The 16,520-nt window shown below is 40.0% G+C and overlaps 1 protein-coding gene across 1 annotated transcript; it reads right to left on the bottom strand.

Moving 5' to 3' along the window:
- Positions 1-6: 6 nt before the first annotated feature.
- Positions 7-12,008, bottom strand: pmm2 (phosphomannomutase 2). The gene is made up of 8 exons (XM_033623846.2): positions 11,712-12,008; positions 8,589-8,700; positions 8,421-8,497; positions 8,169-8,260; positions 7,893-7,992; positions 7,398-7,473; positions 7,087-7,202; positions 7-5,129 (listed from the first exon to the last, which is right to left on the bottom strand). Exons 1-8 carry the CDS (start codon positions 11,784-11,786, stop codon positions 5,025-5,027), a joined length of 753 nt encoding a protein of 250 aa, XP_033479737.2. The 5' UTR covers positions 11,787-12,008; the 3' UTR covers positions 7-5,024.
- Between the last annotated feature and the right edge of the window lie 4,512 nt (positions 12,009-16,520).

Raw genomic sequence — 16,520 nt, 5'->3', positions numbered from 1 at the left:
CAGACAGGGTCTGACGTCTTATTCAACATGACATGAAAATCCCAACATGGCTTCTTAATTGTTATTACACTGAAAGATTTGGAAGACACATTTTTACCTGTGTATTTCATGACCAACTTTGACAAATCTCATTTACTATCAGGTGCAATCCAAATGTGTTTATGGCTGAGGGCTCTTATGCTCAGGGTGTGACTTGCACTTGGATGATTGCTATGAAACGTTAGTGCTGAGTGTTCTTAACATTTCAACATATGAATTTAAAGTGCATCTTTCATTTTAACAATTCAGAAACTGAGAGCAGAAAAAAAAAATCAGTTTAACTCAATTTAAGGATCCTCCTCACCAGTGGTCGAATTGTTAATTTTTAACAAGGGAGATGCAATGTAGCTTTGATTTTTTTTGCGTGCACACATCATCAAATATGACAGCACAGATGTGCAAAATTAATCAAGATGAAGAATGGCATGACCTATACCTGCTGCCTTTAAAAACACAAATAATGCAGTAGTATTGCTATTGCAATACAGACAAAAAAACATTTTAGAGAAAGTTCTAAAATAGCTGTGAAAATTAATCTTAGAGTCACTCTTATCCTATAGACATTTCCTTAGCCAGTTATAATTTCTCCTTACTTGTGAAGCCTTGGGCTGATAAGTGGTGCTGCTGTCAGGTCCCTGTCCTGATACCTGCCTGGTTTCTCCCTGTCCTTCTTCTAGCTATTGCAATAATGTAGATAATAAATGTGCAAAGCAAAATTTATAAATAGAATTAAGAATGGTAGTGACATAGCTGTGGAAATTAACATCAAAGTCACTTTTATGCTCTAGATATTTTCTCTCAGCCAGTTATAATCTCTCCTCACCTGTGAAGACCCTGCATGATCATCCTTGCTGGCCTCTGGTCCACTGTCTCCTCCCTGACCCTGCTCTTTCTATTGTGGCAATAAAGATTAAAAAAATATGTGCAAAGCAATAGTGAGCACCAGTTCTTATTAAGGAGGAGTGGGTTTATTCCTAGCATGAAACTAGCTAGCAAGCGATTCAATATAGGTAACAATAACATTAGTATTCTTGTTAACTAGCTTAACTTCATACATTGGCATCTATTAATTAGTCATCATTTAGCTAACATTGTCTACATGCAACAGCATTACTCAACTTACACGGTTTGTTTGGAAGAAACTGCAAGGTTTTTTCTTCTTTCTGGCCGGGGGGCAGAGGGCACAGTTATGGGAAGTGCGTGGACATGTCCTCTGTGCCCCCCCCTCAAATTACGTCCATGCCTGCACACACAGATTCTAGTTAAACAGGGGGGATGCTTTTTGGTCAATTTTCTAACAAAGGGGATGGCATCCCCCTCATCCCCCCTCAATTCGACCATTGCTCCTCACAACATACAGGTTTGTATATTTAATAAAAGCAGCTCATTGTACACCAGAGGTGGAGCAGGTGGTGGCTCCTGAAGCCCCAGCTCCAACTCTTTTAGGTTTTTACAATACCTTCAACTTTATGTCGTCCCATAATAATATATGCCCGTGTTTTTTTTATCTATGTTTCTTCCTAAAGAAATCTAAAATAATTTTGTTAATGTTCTTCTGATGGCCAGATATTCAGTTCACAGTATTCAAGACCACGTTTACTTGGCATCATTGGGGATCCTTGATTCACAATCAGAGCAGCCCAGATTGTTATATTTTACTTCAGCATAGTGTAACAAAAATAGGATTAAAGATTAGTGATGCTGTTCACACCAGCCCTACCTATGTTACATAACTTGACTTTTTCCTCTTTTCAGATAGCAGGAGTATAAATTAATTACTGTTATTTGTGTTATCTTTCTTCAGAATGATGAAGACAGCTGGAGAACACTTAGATGTACGCTCCACAGCTGTGGAGTGTGTGGCTGCAGGCCAGTGGCAGCCCTCAGAAACATTTTGTGCAACTCTCGAACATGACACAAGATGCACGCATTATCTTTTAATCATTTGTGGTCCATTTCAATACTTTCACTCTCAAAAGCTTACGTTTAATACACTACTTGTAGACAACATCAAGCTGTGCCCCCCTAACAAGCATGTACTTAGAGATGACAACTTCTAGCTGCATGGACACTAGTGGCACTTCAAGAGTGTGTGGCTCTCAATCATATGCTGGCTCCCTAAACTGGCACTGATTTTTTCCTTTGCAACTGTCAGGTTTTTCCTAAGTGACGTACAGATTTTTAGCCTTTCTATTATCCCATATAGCTTCAAAATTTGTGCATATAGCTGCTGTAAATGGTCATGCCCCTGGACCCCCCAATATTTGGGCTGAGCCATGACTGTTTGTGATGTCTGGCTCCACCCTGTTGTACACTTCCATTTATCATAGTTATGATACATCAACATAGAAAATATTAAAGTCTAATTTGAGAATTGTGCAGATATCTTGGTATCACTATACATGTCAGGTAGTAAGAAACAAAAAGTGTCAGTATAGAGATCCTAAAGACGTCTGAGGACGTGTGCCATTATGTATTTTGTCCACTAGAGGGCAGAGACAAGTTTATTTTTAAACTACAAAATGCTCTGCTGGGTACATACCCTGGTCACAGTAATTTAGTCACTATATTTCAGGTATTATGTGTTTTTGTGACTCTCGATACCAGCCTAGAAACTCCAGTGCCAGTCGAACTCAAGTTTATAATAACGAAACATAATTTATAACCTCAACTGCACTTCTAAATCCTCATTATTTATACTTTACAACCTGACTTTGTACTTTATATATCCTTGTTTAATTACCCACTGTTCACATATCTTACAGCAGAATCCTCAAACAAGTAAATACTTCATTCAAGCTCAAGTGCCGTCACACAACTGTATAAAGCTCTTCTTCTCAGATCCATATAAAAATGGTACAATTTGCTCCTGACAGCCGTGACACTAAACAGTATGTATTGTTCTATAACATCTAGGAGATAAATCTGACAGCACACAGCAGATGATGTGTGTCATGGTTCCAGTTTGTTCATATAAAACAGAGCAGTGACATGAAACATGGCTGAATAAAGAAACCTGCAAAGACTTCAACATTTGGAAGATCTTATGGTCCCTGGTCACAACATTTGACTGACAAATTAGCTCTGGGAAAAGAAAAGCAGCATTCATTGTCTGATTGTTTCATGAACAGTGACATGTGACCAGCGGGTTTAACTCGAAGTCTACCCACTGCTACAAAATCACATCTGAAGAAAATCAAAGAGACGTCTGTGTCACTGACGCAGCTTGTCAGAGGCACACCGGGTCACGAGGGAGTTCTGTTCAAAGCACATTCAGAATCAGACCGTATTGACGTGCAGTGCAAACTGATTTCTAGTTGAGTTATCTTTCCACAATTAAAGATAGTGGACCATTATTGCACAATAAAAGCTGTACTGCCTCTGACCATCCACTTAACTCTAGTTGAATTTCTTTCCGTCCTCTCAACACTGTGTTAACCACCTGCAGGCTATTTCACTTGTACCTGGGTAGCTGAAAACCTGGTGCCCCATTTCTACCCGGCTCACCCCGCTCCTTCTGGCTGGTTTGGCCCTTGTCATTGTGCATAAATGGTCTAATATTTCTACGTTACTGTTTATCTTTTATGTCTTTTATTGTGTTGTTTGGCTGTAACTTTTTGTGTGCTGCTGTCTTGGCCAGGTCTCCCTTGTAAAGGAGATTGTTAATCTCTATGGGACTTACCTGGTTAAATATGGATTAAATAATGTATGTAGGAGAGTTTATGGCGAGAGACAATGGATTTTTGGATCCCATTTGAACTGTGTCTTGAATTACACATATGTTTGTCAATTTAAAAGATAATTTTGCAAGTCAAAAAAGTCAGTCATTCCAAGTACATATTGAAGTGATCATGGAAACTGCGAGTTGCAAATTGTTGGAGTATGAGTGTGAAAAGACATAATTAGAAAGACTACACACCCAAAGGTTGCATATGACGTCGTAGCTTTCTCTCTTGCTAAAGCTACAATGCCTGTGTGTCTCATACCAGGATGTATACACACTTACACATCCATGGCTCACACAAGCACAAAGTCTTACTTTGCCTTTTGCTTCCCCGTTGATAAAAAGACCAGGAGTCACTGGATCAAACACATCAGGTAAGATGAAGAGGATAAAATTTATTAATCCCCGAGGGTAAATTAAATTTTTTTTCACTCTGTTGTCAAATACGCACACATGCACAAAGGGGGGAGCCAATGGACAGGTGTCCTGAGCAGTTGGGGGTTCAGTGCCTTGCTCGGGGGCACCTTGGTTGTGCCCGGGGGTGAGCTGGCACCTCTCCAGCTACAAGTCCACACTCCATATTTGGTCCGGACGGGGACTTGAACTGGTGACCCTCTGGTTCCCAACCCATGTCCTTATGGACTCAGATATTATATTGTGCTAGGATAACAGCCATGTTGGTGTTGGTGACAAGAGACGTAGTTCCCTGAGTGGTTACACACGGAAACTAAATGGTACTATGACAAAATGCAACTTTTTTTGACTTGTAAAAGTGTCTTTTAAATTGACAAACATATGTGTAATTCATGGCACAACTCAAAGAGGGTCAAAAATGATTCGTGTTGACGTTAACTATCGTACGTATTTTTGGGGGGAACCAGAAGGGGAGGGACTTTGCCCCTCGATAGTCTCTGCAAACAGGAACATTTTGTTGCTAACTGTTATGGCTCAAAGTTTCCCATGAGGTAATGTTAATAACACAAGCTAGAATCTCATCATAAAAAATCAAACCGTTACTTTTACCATCACATTTAAAGGCAAGACAGCTTTCATTTAAACCCCAATCAAAAATACCCAGAAATCCCTCCTTTCATTCGTCAGCGAGTGTTCCCTCTTTTTCCTCGAATTCACTAGAGACGCTATAACACTGGCTCTTTGTGCATTAAATGAATTATTTCTATGAAGAAATAAGCCTCTCTTGTCTGTCTAGTTAAAAAAGACGTGAGCAGTAACAGCAACAGTAACATCTGCTGCTTCTCTCTCATGAGAGGAAAAGCTGCTGACAAAGTTGTTCGGTTTCCTCTGGACAGGTGACTTCATGGCCAATGGTCCGCGGGTCGCTGTAGATCTCGTAGTCGTTTCCTCCCTGATACAAACACACACATACACAGTGATACTTAGATGAGGACCAGAGGCAAAGAAACCTGCTGTTGTTGTGTCTGTCTGCAGTTTGTCTGATTGAAAACCAGTTAAGTGCTATAAAATGAACCCATCATCCCTGGGACAGCTATTTCAGAACTGAATACAAACTGTGCCTTTATAAAAACACAACACAGACCTTTCTTTGTGTTTGCCTGAATCTCTAAAACTAACACAATGACTGTCTTACATGAGCGTTTGCAGGCAGTAAATCTTAGCTACATGTGTTAACGTCACCAGATTGCTATGCGCAGCAAACTGCTCAGTGAGAGCTGGATCAATGGGGAAATGTATGTGAATGGGGACGGTTGTCAGCTGGAGCTCAGTGTGTTGCCTTGTTATGTCTATGCAGCTCATCACTTGGTGTGACCCCCTCAACAACAGCACAGCATGCAGACCATTATTTACATGGAGTGTCCCCATCTCTCAGTGAACTCGGATTTAACTCACAAACTTTAGGCACATGTAGCGACCAATGATGCCATAGTTTCCTGAAAATGTGATTAAAGTTAGCATCATGTCAGCCTCCTGAAAACACTGACACTGATTTCATGTTTGGAAATGAAAACTCTAAGCCTCATGTACAATTTGAAATCTACGACAGATGGCAAGTTGTGTGTTGTCATCAGGCAAAGATGCACTGAACTAAAATCCCTGTCAAATGGGAAATGATCCCACCCAAACCTAGAATGGTCATTGTGTAAGGATCATCCGTTCGGCCAGAGTGGATCTTAAATTAGACATCATTAAAAGATGGCTGACCTTCTACAATCTCTCTCTCTTGCAGTATTAGTCAGGGTATTTTATTACATTATTTGGTTTTATTACATTTTTGATCAAGTGCAAATGTATTACATTTCGGGTGTTGGTACATTTTCATCATATTTGTACATCATTGGGTGTTACAGCCACTTCCTCATTTTATTTTAACACAATCCAACCACATCCCGAAATCAAGACGCATTTTAAATAGTTTTTAAACATCAGCAAAAAGCTGGGAGGAAATCTTGGGGATTAAGAGTGTATTCAGTGCCTTTAAACCACAATGAAGACACCACACATCATCTGAAACTCTAACAATAACCACACTAATCTGGCTAAATCTACACTGTTTGCGTAAGTAAGGAAACATCCATCCACACTAGTGTTTTCAAGTTGTTTTAATAAAGATCTTCATCCACACTGAAAGCCCTAAATAATAAGACAACAGCTCAGTGACCACACTAAAAAGCAGGGCATGTCCACACAACACTGCTTCCACCCTTGCAATTATCTTAAAATGCTGCATGAGTGACAGGCTGGTAAACTCCTGTGACAAAGTCAACTACTGCTGGAAAAATGCAAGTTTGTAGTGTTTAGACATTATTTGTAAGTGTAGAAAAAAAGTCTGAGTGAAAGTTTTATACAACATGTCACTGTGATTCTAATTTCAGATACATGAACTAGCCTAACTGGATTAGTTTAAGAATAAAAAAAACATAATGACTTAAAGTTGACTAAAATTTCAAGACCTGTCATCGACTAAAACATTTCGAATTTTTGTTCACTAAAACTACACTAAAATTACAAAGGATAAAAAAGACTAAAAACTGAGAGAAAGGGTTGATTTTTCAAATTTAGGCGTGTTAGTTTAGAGTTACCTGGATGATTAATGGTTAAACTCAGAAAGCACACTGTACGTCTCAGCTGTGGTGCCATCTAGACAACATAGACTCACTTGCATAAAATATGTTGTCAAAACAACCCATTCTTTAGCTCACTTTTCACAGAGTGTGGACTCTTGATGAGTTGTCTGTCTGGTCTTACATGAAAATTTTATTGATATTCTGCCTTTGAAAGTATCATGTGCTGTCTGCAGCCATTCAGCCCTTCCTGCATGGTTCAGTTGTAGTTCTCATACTCACAGGTTTGGTCTTGTCTCCAAAGAAGTGAACAGCTGAGAAGTTATCCTTCTCCACAAAGCTCAGACAGTATCTCTTATCCCAGCCGTCAGGAAACACATCAAAGCTGATCTGCCCTCCTGCAGAGAAACAACGACCGAGAGGCAGGAAGAGATGATGAGGAGAATTTACATCACACTGACAAAGAAACAGTCACAGCTAAACTAATGTCTCATACTGCCCGAGGCTGTGATAGTGTTCTCCTGATGCTGTGTTGCCTTTAAGAACAGATTCACTGTAAATACAAACACTATAATAGTTATAAATGCACTCACCGATTGAAAAAGACAATCCTTTTCCTTTGAACTCTTCCCTTAATATGGACACAAACTTCTCTCTAATTTTCTCTTTCTGAAAAGAGAAAAAGAAATTAAAAAATAATCACAGCCCAGCATGTGGTATCAAGTCTGTAATTAAAGTCTGGGCGGCTCTGCTGTCGGTCCCTCTTGTTGTTGCCAATGTTATTATTATTATTTGTACAATGCAACTTGCCTTCTCATGAATGAAAATAAAACAAACTTCGCACATAAGTCCAGTCCTATTCCAAACTTCCTCAACCAAAATTTGGGGCCTCAAAGTCCTGATGGTGGCCCTACAGCAACCGTCTAAACTTAGAAACTTTAAAAAATTCATAACAAATCTGTCATACGTGCAACTACTTTGCAACTTCCACCAAAATGTAGCCACGATAGAGCTGAAATGTTCACATGCTTTGACCTGAAACTAATAAAACTAATTAAACGCCTGTGTTAAATGTGTGTGTGCGCTACCTTATCTAGCTCGTAGAACTCATTCCTCTCTTCCTGTGAACAGCTGCGTCCAATGGGGGAGACGTTCAACATGCCATTACGGAATTCAATAAATGTCCCCCTGTAAAACATCACGCAATACAATGTAGTCTCCATCACGTAAACCAGATCATTATAATGTAATATCATTTACATTTTCACAGCTTCCCAGTACCCTTAATGCCCAGTGCATCACAACTACACAACCATTAACCCCTCAGAAACTAAGAAATATTGATAATGAAATCATGTTTGCACCTCTTCTTGGGCAGTTTGATCTTGGCCATGTAGTTGAGACAGAAGTTAATGAAGTCTTGGAGCAGCTCTTCTCCCATATGGGCCTGGATAGACTGACAACAGCAGGCAGACAAAATAAACCTCCTGGGACCATTTACATGAGGTAACATCATTATATTCAGGCTATGAGGATGGCTAAACCTGTCAAACACAGACTCAGAGAGAATTAGTCGCGTCAAAAGGTGAGCTTTGGACACAGTTCAGCAGTCTCACCTGTACAGAGAGCAACTCTCCATTCTTATAGGCCACAAGACCATTCTCAGCAAACACGTAGTCAGCTTTCTGGATCACTGCACACGTAAACAGAGAGTCAAACTAATTCTATAGTTAAAAAAGATATATATAATTGGTTGACTCTAGAGGTACAGATGTGCGTCTCACCATCATCTCCCAGCTGCTCTTTGATCTTGCTGAGGTCCGACCCTCCGACCACTCCGACTCGAACCCGAGTCCTCAGCTTCTCAAGGAACTCGGCCATGTGTGGAGTCACACGCTGAGAGACACAGCAATTACAAGATTAATACTTACATATAACAGTCATCAGTCACTATCATAACATACATTTAGTACCAGACTATACTTTCTAAATCAAAAATCTGCTTGTATATCAGCTGTCGGGATTCATATCAGCTTTATATTGTTTTGTGTATAACTTTGTACTGCTCTCTTTGCTGGTTTGATGGTAATTCTTTATGCAGTGATTGAACATTAGGTTTCCTGTTTTATCTGTTGCACAAGAACACATGCTAAATCCTCTTATGATACAATTTCCTTCTGTTTTTTTCACAATCATCGTCCAAACACTAATGGCAATACACAATCACAGCTCAGACTCAGAAAACACATCATGAAAGGACAATAAACAGGAAGCCCAAAGTGGTAATAATGACTGTATGCAAATAAAGGAGCAGACACTTTAAGACCACTAGATATGACCAACATTTCAATTTAACTTATTAGCACACATATGAATTGTGGCTCATAAATAGCCCTCAATTTCGTGCAGACATACCTGTCACTGTATGCTCTCAACTCCCCACTTGCAGATTGATTGATTGAACTTGCATTATGCTTTGGATTTTTTTTGACAAACAATATAATTTTGCCATTTCCATCATATGTCAATCAAGAAAAAAGTTACAGGGACAGAGGGTGTTTCGTATTAACGAGTGACCCCATTAGCTGGTGCCTTTCAGCGGTTGTAGTAGTGACGACAGAGCAAGAACTAGTGAATGTCTATCTCTAATAAATGTTGTTATTAGTTATTATGTTTTTGTTATTTGGAATATGTATAAGGAACATGATACTATTTTTGACTCTGCCACCACAGGTTATCTTCAGTTTTTAAAGAATTGTAATTTTATGAAAATGGCCACTACAAGGTCTGAGCATATTTTTACTGGAAATTCTGAATAAACCGTCAGAAATGCTTCGGACTGTGTGACACGTCCTGCAGCAAAGTTCTTTTGGTTTTCTGTAATGGGTGATTTACAGAGGGAAAAAACCTTGTTCTATTTTAAACGGTAAATTGCCCTATCAACATTTTTATACTGAATTTACCCAGCTAAAAAACTGTTGGAAAGATTTAAGATAAATATAGATTATATGTGCGCTTTTTGTATTTCAGATAGAGAAACAATATTTCATTTGTTCTTTCACTTTGATCATTCAGAGTCATTTTAAACAGATATGCACTTCATATACAGGAAATTGGATACTAATGTACAGATTAATGCAGTCAATGTGATGTTATATTTTGTGTTCTATGGGATGGATAGCAACATTACCTATAGCTTCTGATCATTACTGGTATATTCCATGTCCATAAATTGAAATGGTCTGACTCCAAACCCTGCTGTAACAGGTTTAATGTTGAATTAAGCCAATATAGGCGGCAGTAGCTGAGTCCATAGGGACTTGGGTTGGGAACCAAAGGGTCACCAGTTTAAGTCTCTGTCAGCACCAAATGTATGAAGTAGGGACTGGTAACTGGAGAGGTGACAGTTTGCCCCTGGGCACCACCGAGGTACCTTTGAGCAAGGCACCAGACTCCCGACTGCTCGGGACACCTGTCCATGGATAGCCCCCTCGCTCTGACATCTCTCTGTTTAATGCATGTGTGTAGGTCCTATTTGTGCATCTGTGTGTATTTCGGGCCTGTGTGTGTGTTACATGTAAATAACAACAGAGTGAAATCACCTTGGGGGTTAATAAAGTTTGTCCTTTGCCCTAGAGCAAAGCACCAGACCCCAAACTGCTCAGGGCACCTGTCCATGGGCAGGCCCCTTGCTTTGACTTCCCTCTATCTAATGCATTTATAGGTCCTGTTTGTGCATGTGTGTATAGTTCAGACGTGTTTGTATATAACAACAAAGTTAAAAAATTGAATCTCCCCTCAGGGACTAAAATCCACTTTCTATGTTACTTTACTTGAAGATGTTATGAACAAACACGCTACAAAGACTTTCAATATGTTAAAGTATGTACATTTACTTTGAACTCTTATTTTTAAAAGAATAAACAAATACAACTCTGACAGGACCTAATGTGAATGAACTTTTAATACCTCTGGCACATTGTTTTCTCGTATGACATTTGTTGTATACCTCTTTGTTATATTTAAAGTGTTTTGGTAGGGGAAAAAAATCTCTTATAAATTTCCTAAATACACTTTTTCATCTTTGGAGCTTAGTTAAGTAAACATATGTCACGTAAATAAACATATGTCACGTAAATGAACTTTTTTTTTTCCACGGGACTTCAGATATAAACTTTTATAGTGTCCTTGTTATCAAGTAACAACAAGCAAAACGCAGTTTGTGACACGTTGCCTAAAACAAGACTAAAAATAGGGTTCAGGTAGATATATTTTGTCATTTAAATTAAAAAAAACGAATCATTACGGCATTCACAGGGACAGCTAGATATTCACTTCCTGTTTAACAGCTGTTGGCACCAATTAACACGGTAAATCGTTAATCCGATACACCTGGTTCGACTTGTTAGAGGACTGCGGAACCCAACGAAAAAATTGGCATATTTACTGATCAGGAAAAGTAGCTATGTTTACAAAATGTACAAGATGACAACAGTGTTCATATGTCACGATTTCAACTGTAATATTTACAACAAATTAAAACAAACGTTTATAAAACGACTGACATCCTCTAGCCGTTGCGTTCCGCCGCGCACTTCCGGTGTGTGACGGTTGACCTAAGTTCATATAAGTACATTATCGTTAATAACCGGTTTTCTCAATGTTATGTAAGTGAGCGTTCACACTGTAGCTCGTATAAGCTCAGCTACAAACCAGATGGAGTTTTAGGGTGGAACCTATTTCAAAGTACATGTTTCTGCGGAACACAACATGACGCGGAAGAACTACAATAACAACGTGGAGCCGGATGTTGCACTGACGCAACGTAGCCTACTACTGTCAGGTGTTTGTATGAATGAACCCATGTGTAGTTCAACATGTATAATACACAGACACAAGTTCACTACCTGTCTCGCGGCCGTGAGCGTGCCGTCCACATCGAAGAGGCAGAGCGTGCTCGAGTCCACAGTGGATTCACTCATGTCAGCTGCTGTCTGTCTCACTGTCCCTCACTGTGGACACAGTCCCTCTATGTCCCTCCGATGTAACGTTACAGTGATCCCTCAGTGTGTGTCCACAAGCTGTCTCGCTTTACTCCCTCTGTTTCTGTCGCTGTCACCACAATAAAGCCAAAGATGCTCTGTAACAACCCAGCTGCACAACTGCTGAGTACTACATTTAGAAAGTAAGGACCAGCTTCTTCTTCTACGGTGTTAATTAACGGGTTGCAAAGTGCATATTGCCACCTACTGACCCGGAGTGTGTAGCGCATGGTGTAGGCTCAGCATGAACCTATATTTAACTACAAGGCCTCTTCCTCATTCAGCTCAACAGCCTGCAAACCAGTGTCGGATAAGGATACAGAGACTTTTCTTGCATCATATAAAGCTTCACTGGTGGAGAAAATGTATTCTGCAAAAGTTATTTCTTTTACAAAGCCTTACTTTCAGCTTCTCGTGTTGGTAAGGATGTTTGGGCAAGGAGAGGCTGCTTTATTTGTATGGCACATATCATACACAAGGGCAATGCAAAGAGCTTTACAGAACAATAAAATACAAAACATAATAAAGGATACAGAAAATAGTAAAGAGAGAATAAAATGAATAAAAAGTAAAGTAATTATACACCACCCTATAGAAGAGGGTGCTGAATACCATAGGCTGGTAGAACATCTGCAGCATTCTCCTGCAGACATTAAAGGACACCAGCCTCCTCAGGAAATACAGCCTGCTCTGTTATATTTCCTAGTTTTTGTCAGGACCCTAGCAGCAGCATTCTGAATAAGATGAAGTTGCGGAAAGTCCTACTAACCATTCTCCAGGAGAGAGAATGGTTCAACTAGGCCACGGTTCTGCATTAGGATAGTCTACTGCTATGTTGTTGAGGTTGTTGCAGAGAGCTTCACTTAGTGGGGAATGAATTTGCAACCCACCATTTGCCCCAACAAAAGGAGAAACGTTTTGCTGATGTTTGGCCTTTGACATGTAGATGCCACCCACCCCCAGCTCCTTCAGGAAGATAACCTATCTACTATATGCATGTGTGACCTAAAGATAATGGTTTTGAGGTGTGACCACTGGCTCAGAAAGATCACCCTCAATCCACTTCAACTATCAAATGTGTTAACCGCAGAAAATGAAAGTGCATGTAGTCCAACTGACATCCCAACATTAACTATGAGACATCAGTCAACCAAAAAGGTTAAAAGAGGCTGGATGACCTGCTAAAATGATTAAAAAGGAACTAGGGTTGCAGTGGTATACATACTACGTATATTGTGGTATACAGGCTTAGCTATGATACTGGGGGAAAAATGCAACTGAGCAGAGTATCTCACCTTTATTTAAGCTATTTCCAAACATTTTAATTATAGGTAATAAAACATTTGTTCAGCTAAACAAACCCTTCCATTTTCATTTCTTTAAGGGTGATTCTGCCTGATAATAATATTAATAATTCTGTAATACCATGACACTGCAATATTTTCTGAGACAATTATCACACTGTGAAAATCTCATACCATTGCAACCCTAAGAGGAACATCAGGCCTGTGCATACTGCCAAAATATAAGAGTGCAAATGGTTCATACTTTTCCCCATAAAAAAATTAATTTATATTTAATTTATAAACATCCATCCATCCATTCATTTTCATACCGCCGGGTCACGGGGGCAGCAGGCTGAGCAAAGTACCCCAGACATCCCTCTCCCCAGCAATGCTTTCCAGCTCCTCCTGGGGGACCCCACGACATTCCCAGGCCAGATGAGATAAATAATCCCTCCAGCCTGTTCTGGGTCTGCCCCGGGGCCTCCTACCAGTAGGACAACACCTCTAACAGGAGGAGCCCAGGAAGCATCCTGGTCAGATGCCTGAATCACCTCAGCTGACCCCTGTCGACGCGAAGGAGCAGTGGCTCTACTCCGGCTGAGCCCCACGGAGGAAACTCATTTCCGCCGCTTGTATCTGCGATCTCATTCTTTCTGTCACTACCCAGAGCTCATGACCATAGGTGAGGGTTGGGACATAGATGGACCAGTAAATCGCTGCCAAGTCTCCAAGACTACTGGAGACAGAATCACATTTTGTATGTGCCCCTTCCAGCCAAAGTGATAACAAGAGACAGGTTCCGATCCATATTTTGGAACATCCACCTCAGTGATCCTGAGGAGGATGTACAAAATGACAGAAAGAAGGGAACACCAGGCCATGACAAACTGTTTAGAGTCAGGCCTCTTTATGATGACATCCTCAGTGCCTGCCAGGCTTATTACCACCCTAGGAGGGAGCTGGCAGTAGATGATAGGATGGTAGCAACTATGGCAAAAACTGGCATGACACAATACATGAAGGACAAGCCAACTAAATTGGTTATGAACATTTTTGTATTGGCTGAGTCAAGCAGTGGCTACACCATCAGGTGCAGCATATACACTGGCAAGACTATAACTGCAAGTGTGCATGGGCTATCTCATGATGTGGTCATGAACCTTATTCAGCCACCCTGTCTTGGCACTGGGTGCCATATTTGCATGGACGATTTTTACACCAGTCCCAAACTGTTCATGTACCTGGCCAATATGAAGTTTGGAGCATGTGGCACCTACAGGGAGAGCAGAGAAGGATGCCCCAGAGCGAGGGCAAATGCTCTCACCAAAAATGTGGAAGAGGATCCATGAGATGGATCAGAGAGGGCCCACTCCTTTTTGTGAAGTGGATGGACACACGGGAGGTGTCTTTGTGTTCCACCATCCGTCCTGCATTTGCAGGTGAGACAGTGCGGAGAAGGGTGAAGGATGGAGGTGGATGCTGGGCTGTGAGAAACATTTCTTGTCCCACACCAATCATGGCCTACAACAAGAATATGTATGGGGTTGACCTGTCGGACCAGCTCATTCAATACTACTCCACCCACAGAAAAACTGGTCACTGGTACAGGACCTGGTACTGGACATTGCAACAGCAAACGCCTTCATCTTGCACCGTGAGATGAGCAGTGCCAAGCAGGTGTAGGTGCAAAGACTTAATGGTGGAGCTGGTGTGTCAGCTTTGTGGCATGGACAAGACAGGTGTTCCCTAGAGCAGGAGAGGTGTTCATGTTCCTGCGCCCATTGTCACAGCCACAGATGCTGGCCAAGTGTAAATGTGCCTCCAGGTGGACAACAGGAGGAGTGACACACCCTGGAAGTAGGCATGTGATGTGCCCGTCCGTCACGTGTTGGACAGGAACTGTTTTTTGGAGTGGCACAAATAATTTGTGTGGCATCTTATTGTGACACCTGATTGTTTTGTAAATAGTTGCACAAAAAACGCCTGAGGCATTGCCTGCATTTTAATGTAAATAGTTGAGTATAACTGTGTTGTTTGCTAAATTTGTACATCCATTTTTTAAATTTACCATTTATATTTGCGTTCTAACTCATGTTTGTGGTTTTCATAGTAAAAAATCAAACTTTTTCCTACTCGGATTATTTGTTTTTTGTGTGATTTTAGGTCCAATAAGTTAATACAGTATGTCAAAATGAAAAAATTACTGTAAAGTCACACATGTGAGGTTGTGCTGAAAAAATGACACCAAACAAGGCAAGGTAAACAGTTTTTAAGGTGAAATTTAAAGGTAAAATCAAAAGTAGGCAAAAACAGCCAATTATACTCTTGACCCCAGAGGGTTTTAAGTGCTGTAAGGCAAAACTGAACTTTTTTTCCACACTCATTGTTTTAATATTTTGGTGGTTTAAGAATCTTGAACATAAACAGGTTATGAATTAATATAAAAAGGTTTGCTTTTTTGATTTGTTTTAGTTTGTAGGCCTACATCACACAATGTTTTATCATACCAGATATTGATTCATTGGTTTTCCAGTAGTCTGTCTAGCCTAATTGATACTTAAGGTATACTCAGTCAAAATGCTAAGTTATAGCAGTTCATTATTGTTTTTTGTGTATTCATTATTAGCTTAAGTTGTTCATTAATTTAATTGTTATTTGACATTTCCCTTATTGTCATTATTATGAAGGGTAGTCTTTAATTTTCTAGCCACAACAGTAGCGATTTGTGTGTCTTTTAGTGTTTAAATACACACTAAACATTTAAATATCTGTCAGACATTATCCAGGCATTCTGTATAGCCTACACTGGAACATCCAGCTAACTTAACTAAGTAACCTCTTACATCAGGGGTGTCAAACATACAGCCCGGGGGCCATTACCATCCCGCTGGATGACTTTTTACAGTCTATGCATTGCACAAACAGTGATGCACTTGACAAGGCTAGGTTTCAAGAGCAAGTTTAACAGAGAGAAGTCTACTTCATGTGAAACAGTACTAGGCTTCTCACTCAGACCAGAATACAGTTCTCTAAAACATCTGTGAATAGTTATTGTGATCATATTTAAAGATATAGAACTTAGAGCAAAATATTGTCAGCAGCTGTATGAGATTTCTATCTTAAACCCATATTGGTGGAAACCTGTTGCTACTACACGGCCCAAACTTTAGATGGTATTTAAAGTTAACTTCACCTGGTTCATCGATAGCTTCCACTTTAGTTTGGTGTTACACAGATTTCTACACACATTATTAGTACACAGGAGTAGAAATGTATGAAAAAATGCACATAATGGCAGTCAGTAGAGAAAATCAATTTATTATTAGTCCAACTAAAACCGGACTTTTAAAATATATGTGAACATGTTAGCCCGAATGTACTAAATGGA

The sequence above is a fragment of the Epinephelus lanceolatus genome, chromosome 3 (genome assembly GCF_041903045.1).
Source record: "Epinephelus lanceolatus isolate andai-2023 chromosome 3, ASM4190304v1, whole genome shotgun sequence".
In the NCBI taxonomy this organism is placed as follows: domain Eukaryota; kingdom Metazoa; phylum Chordata; class Actinopteri; order Perciformes; family Serranidae; genus Epinephelus; species Epinephelus lanceolatus.
Note: the sequence above shows the minus strand (reverse complement) of the source record. Positions and strands in the feature narration are given on the sequence as shown.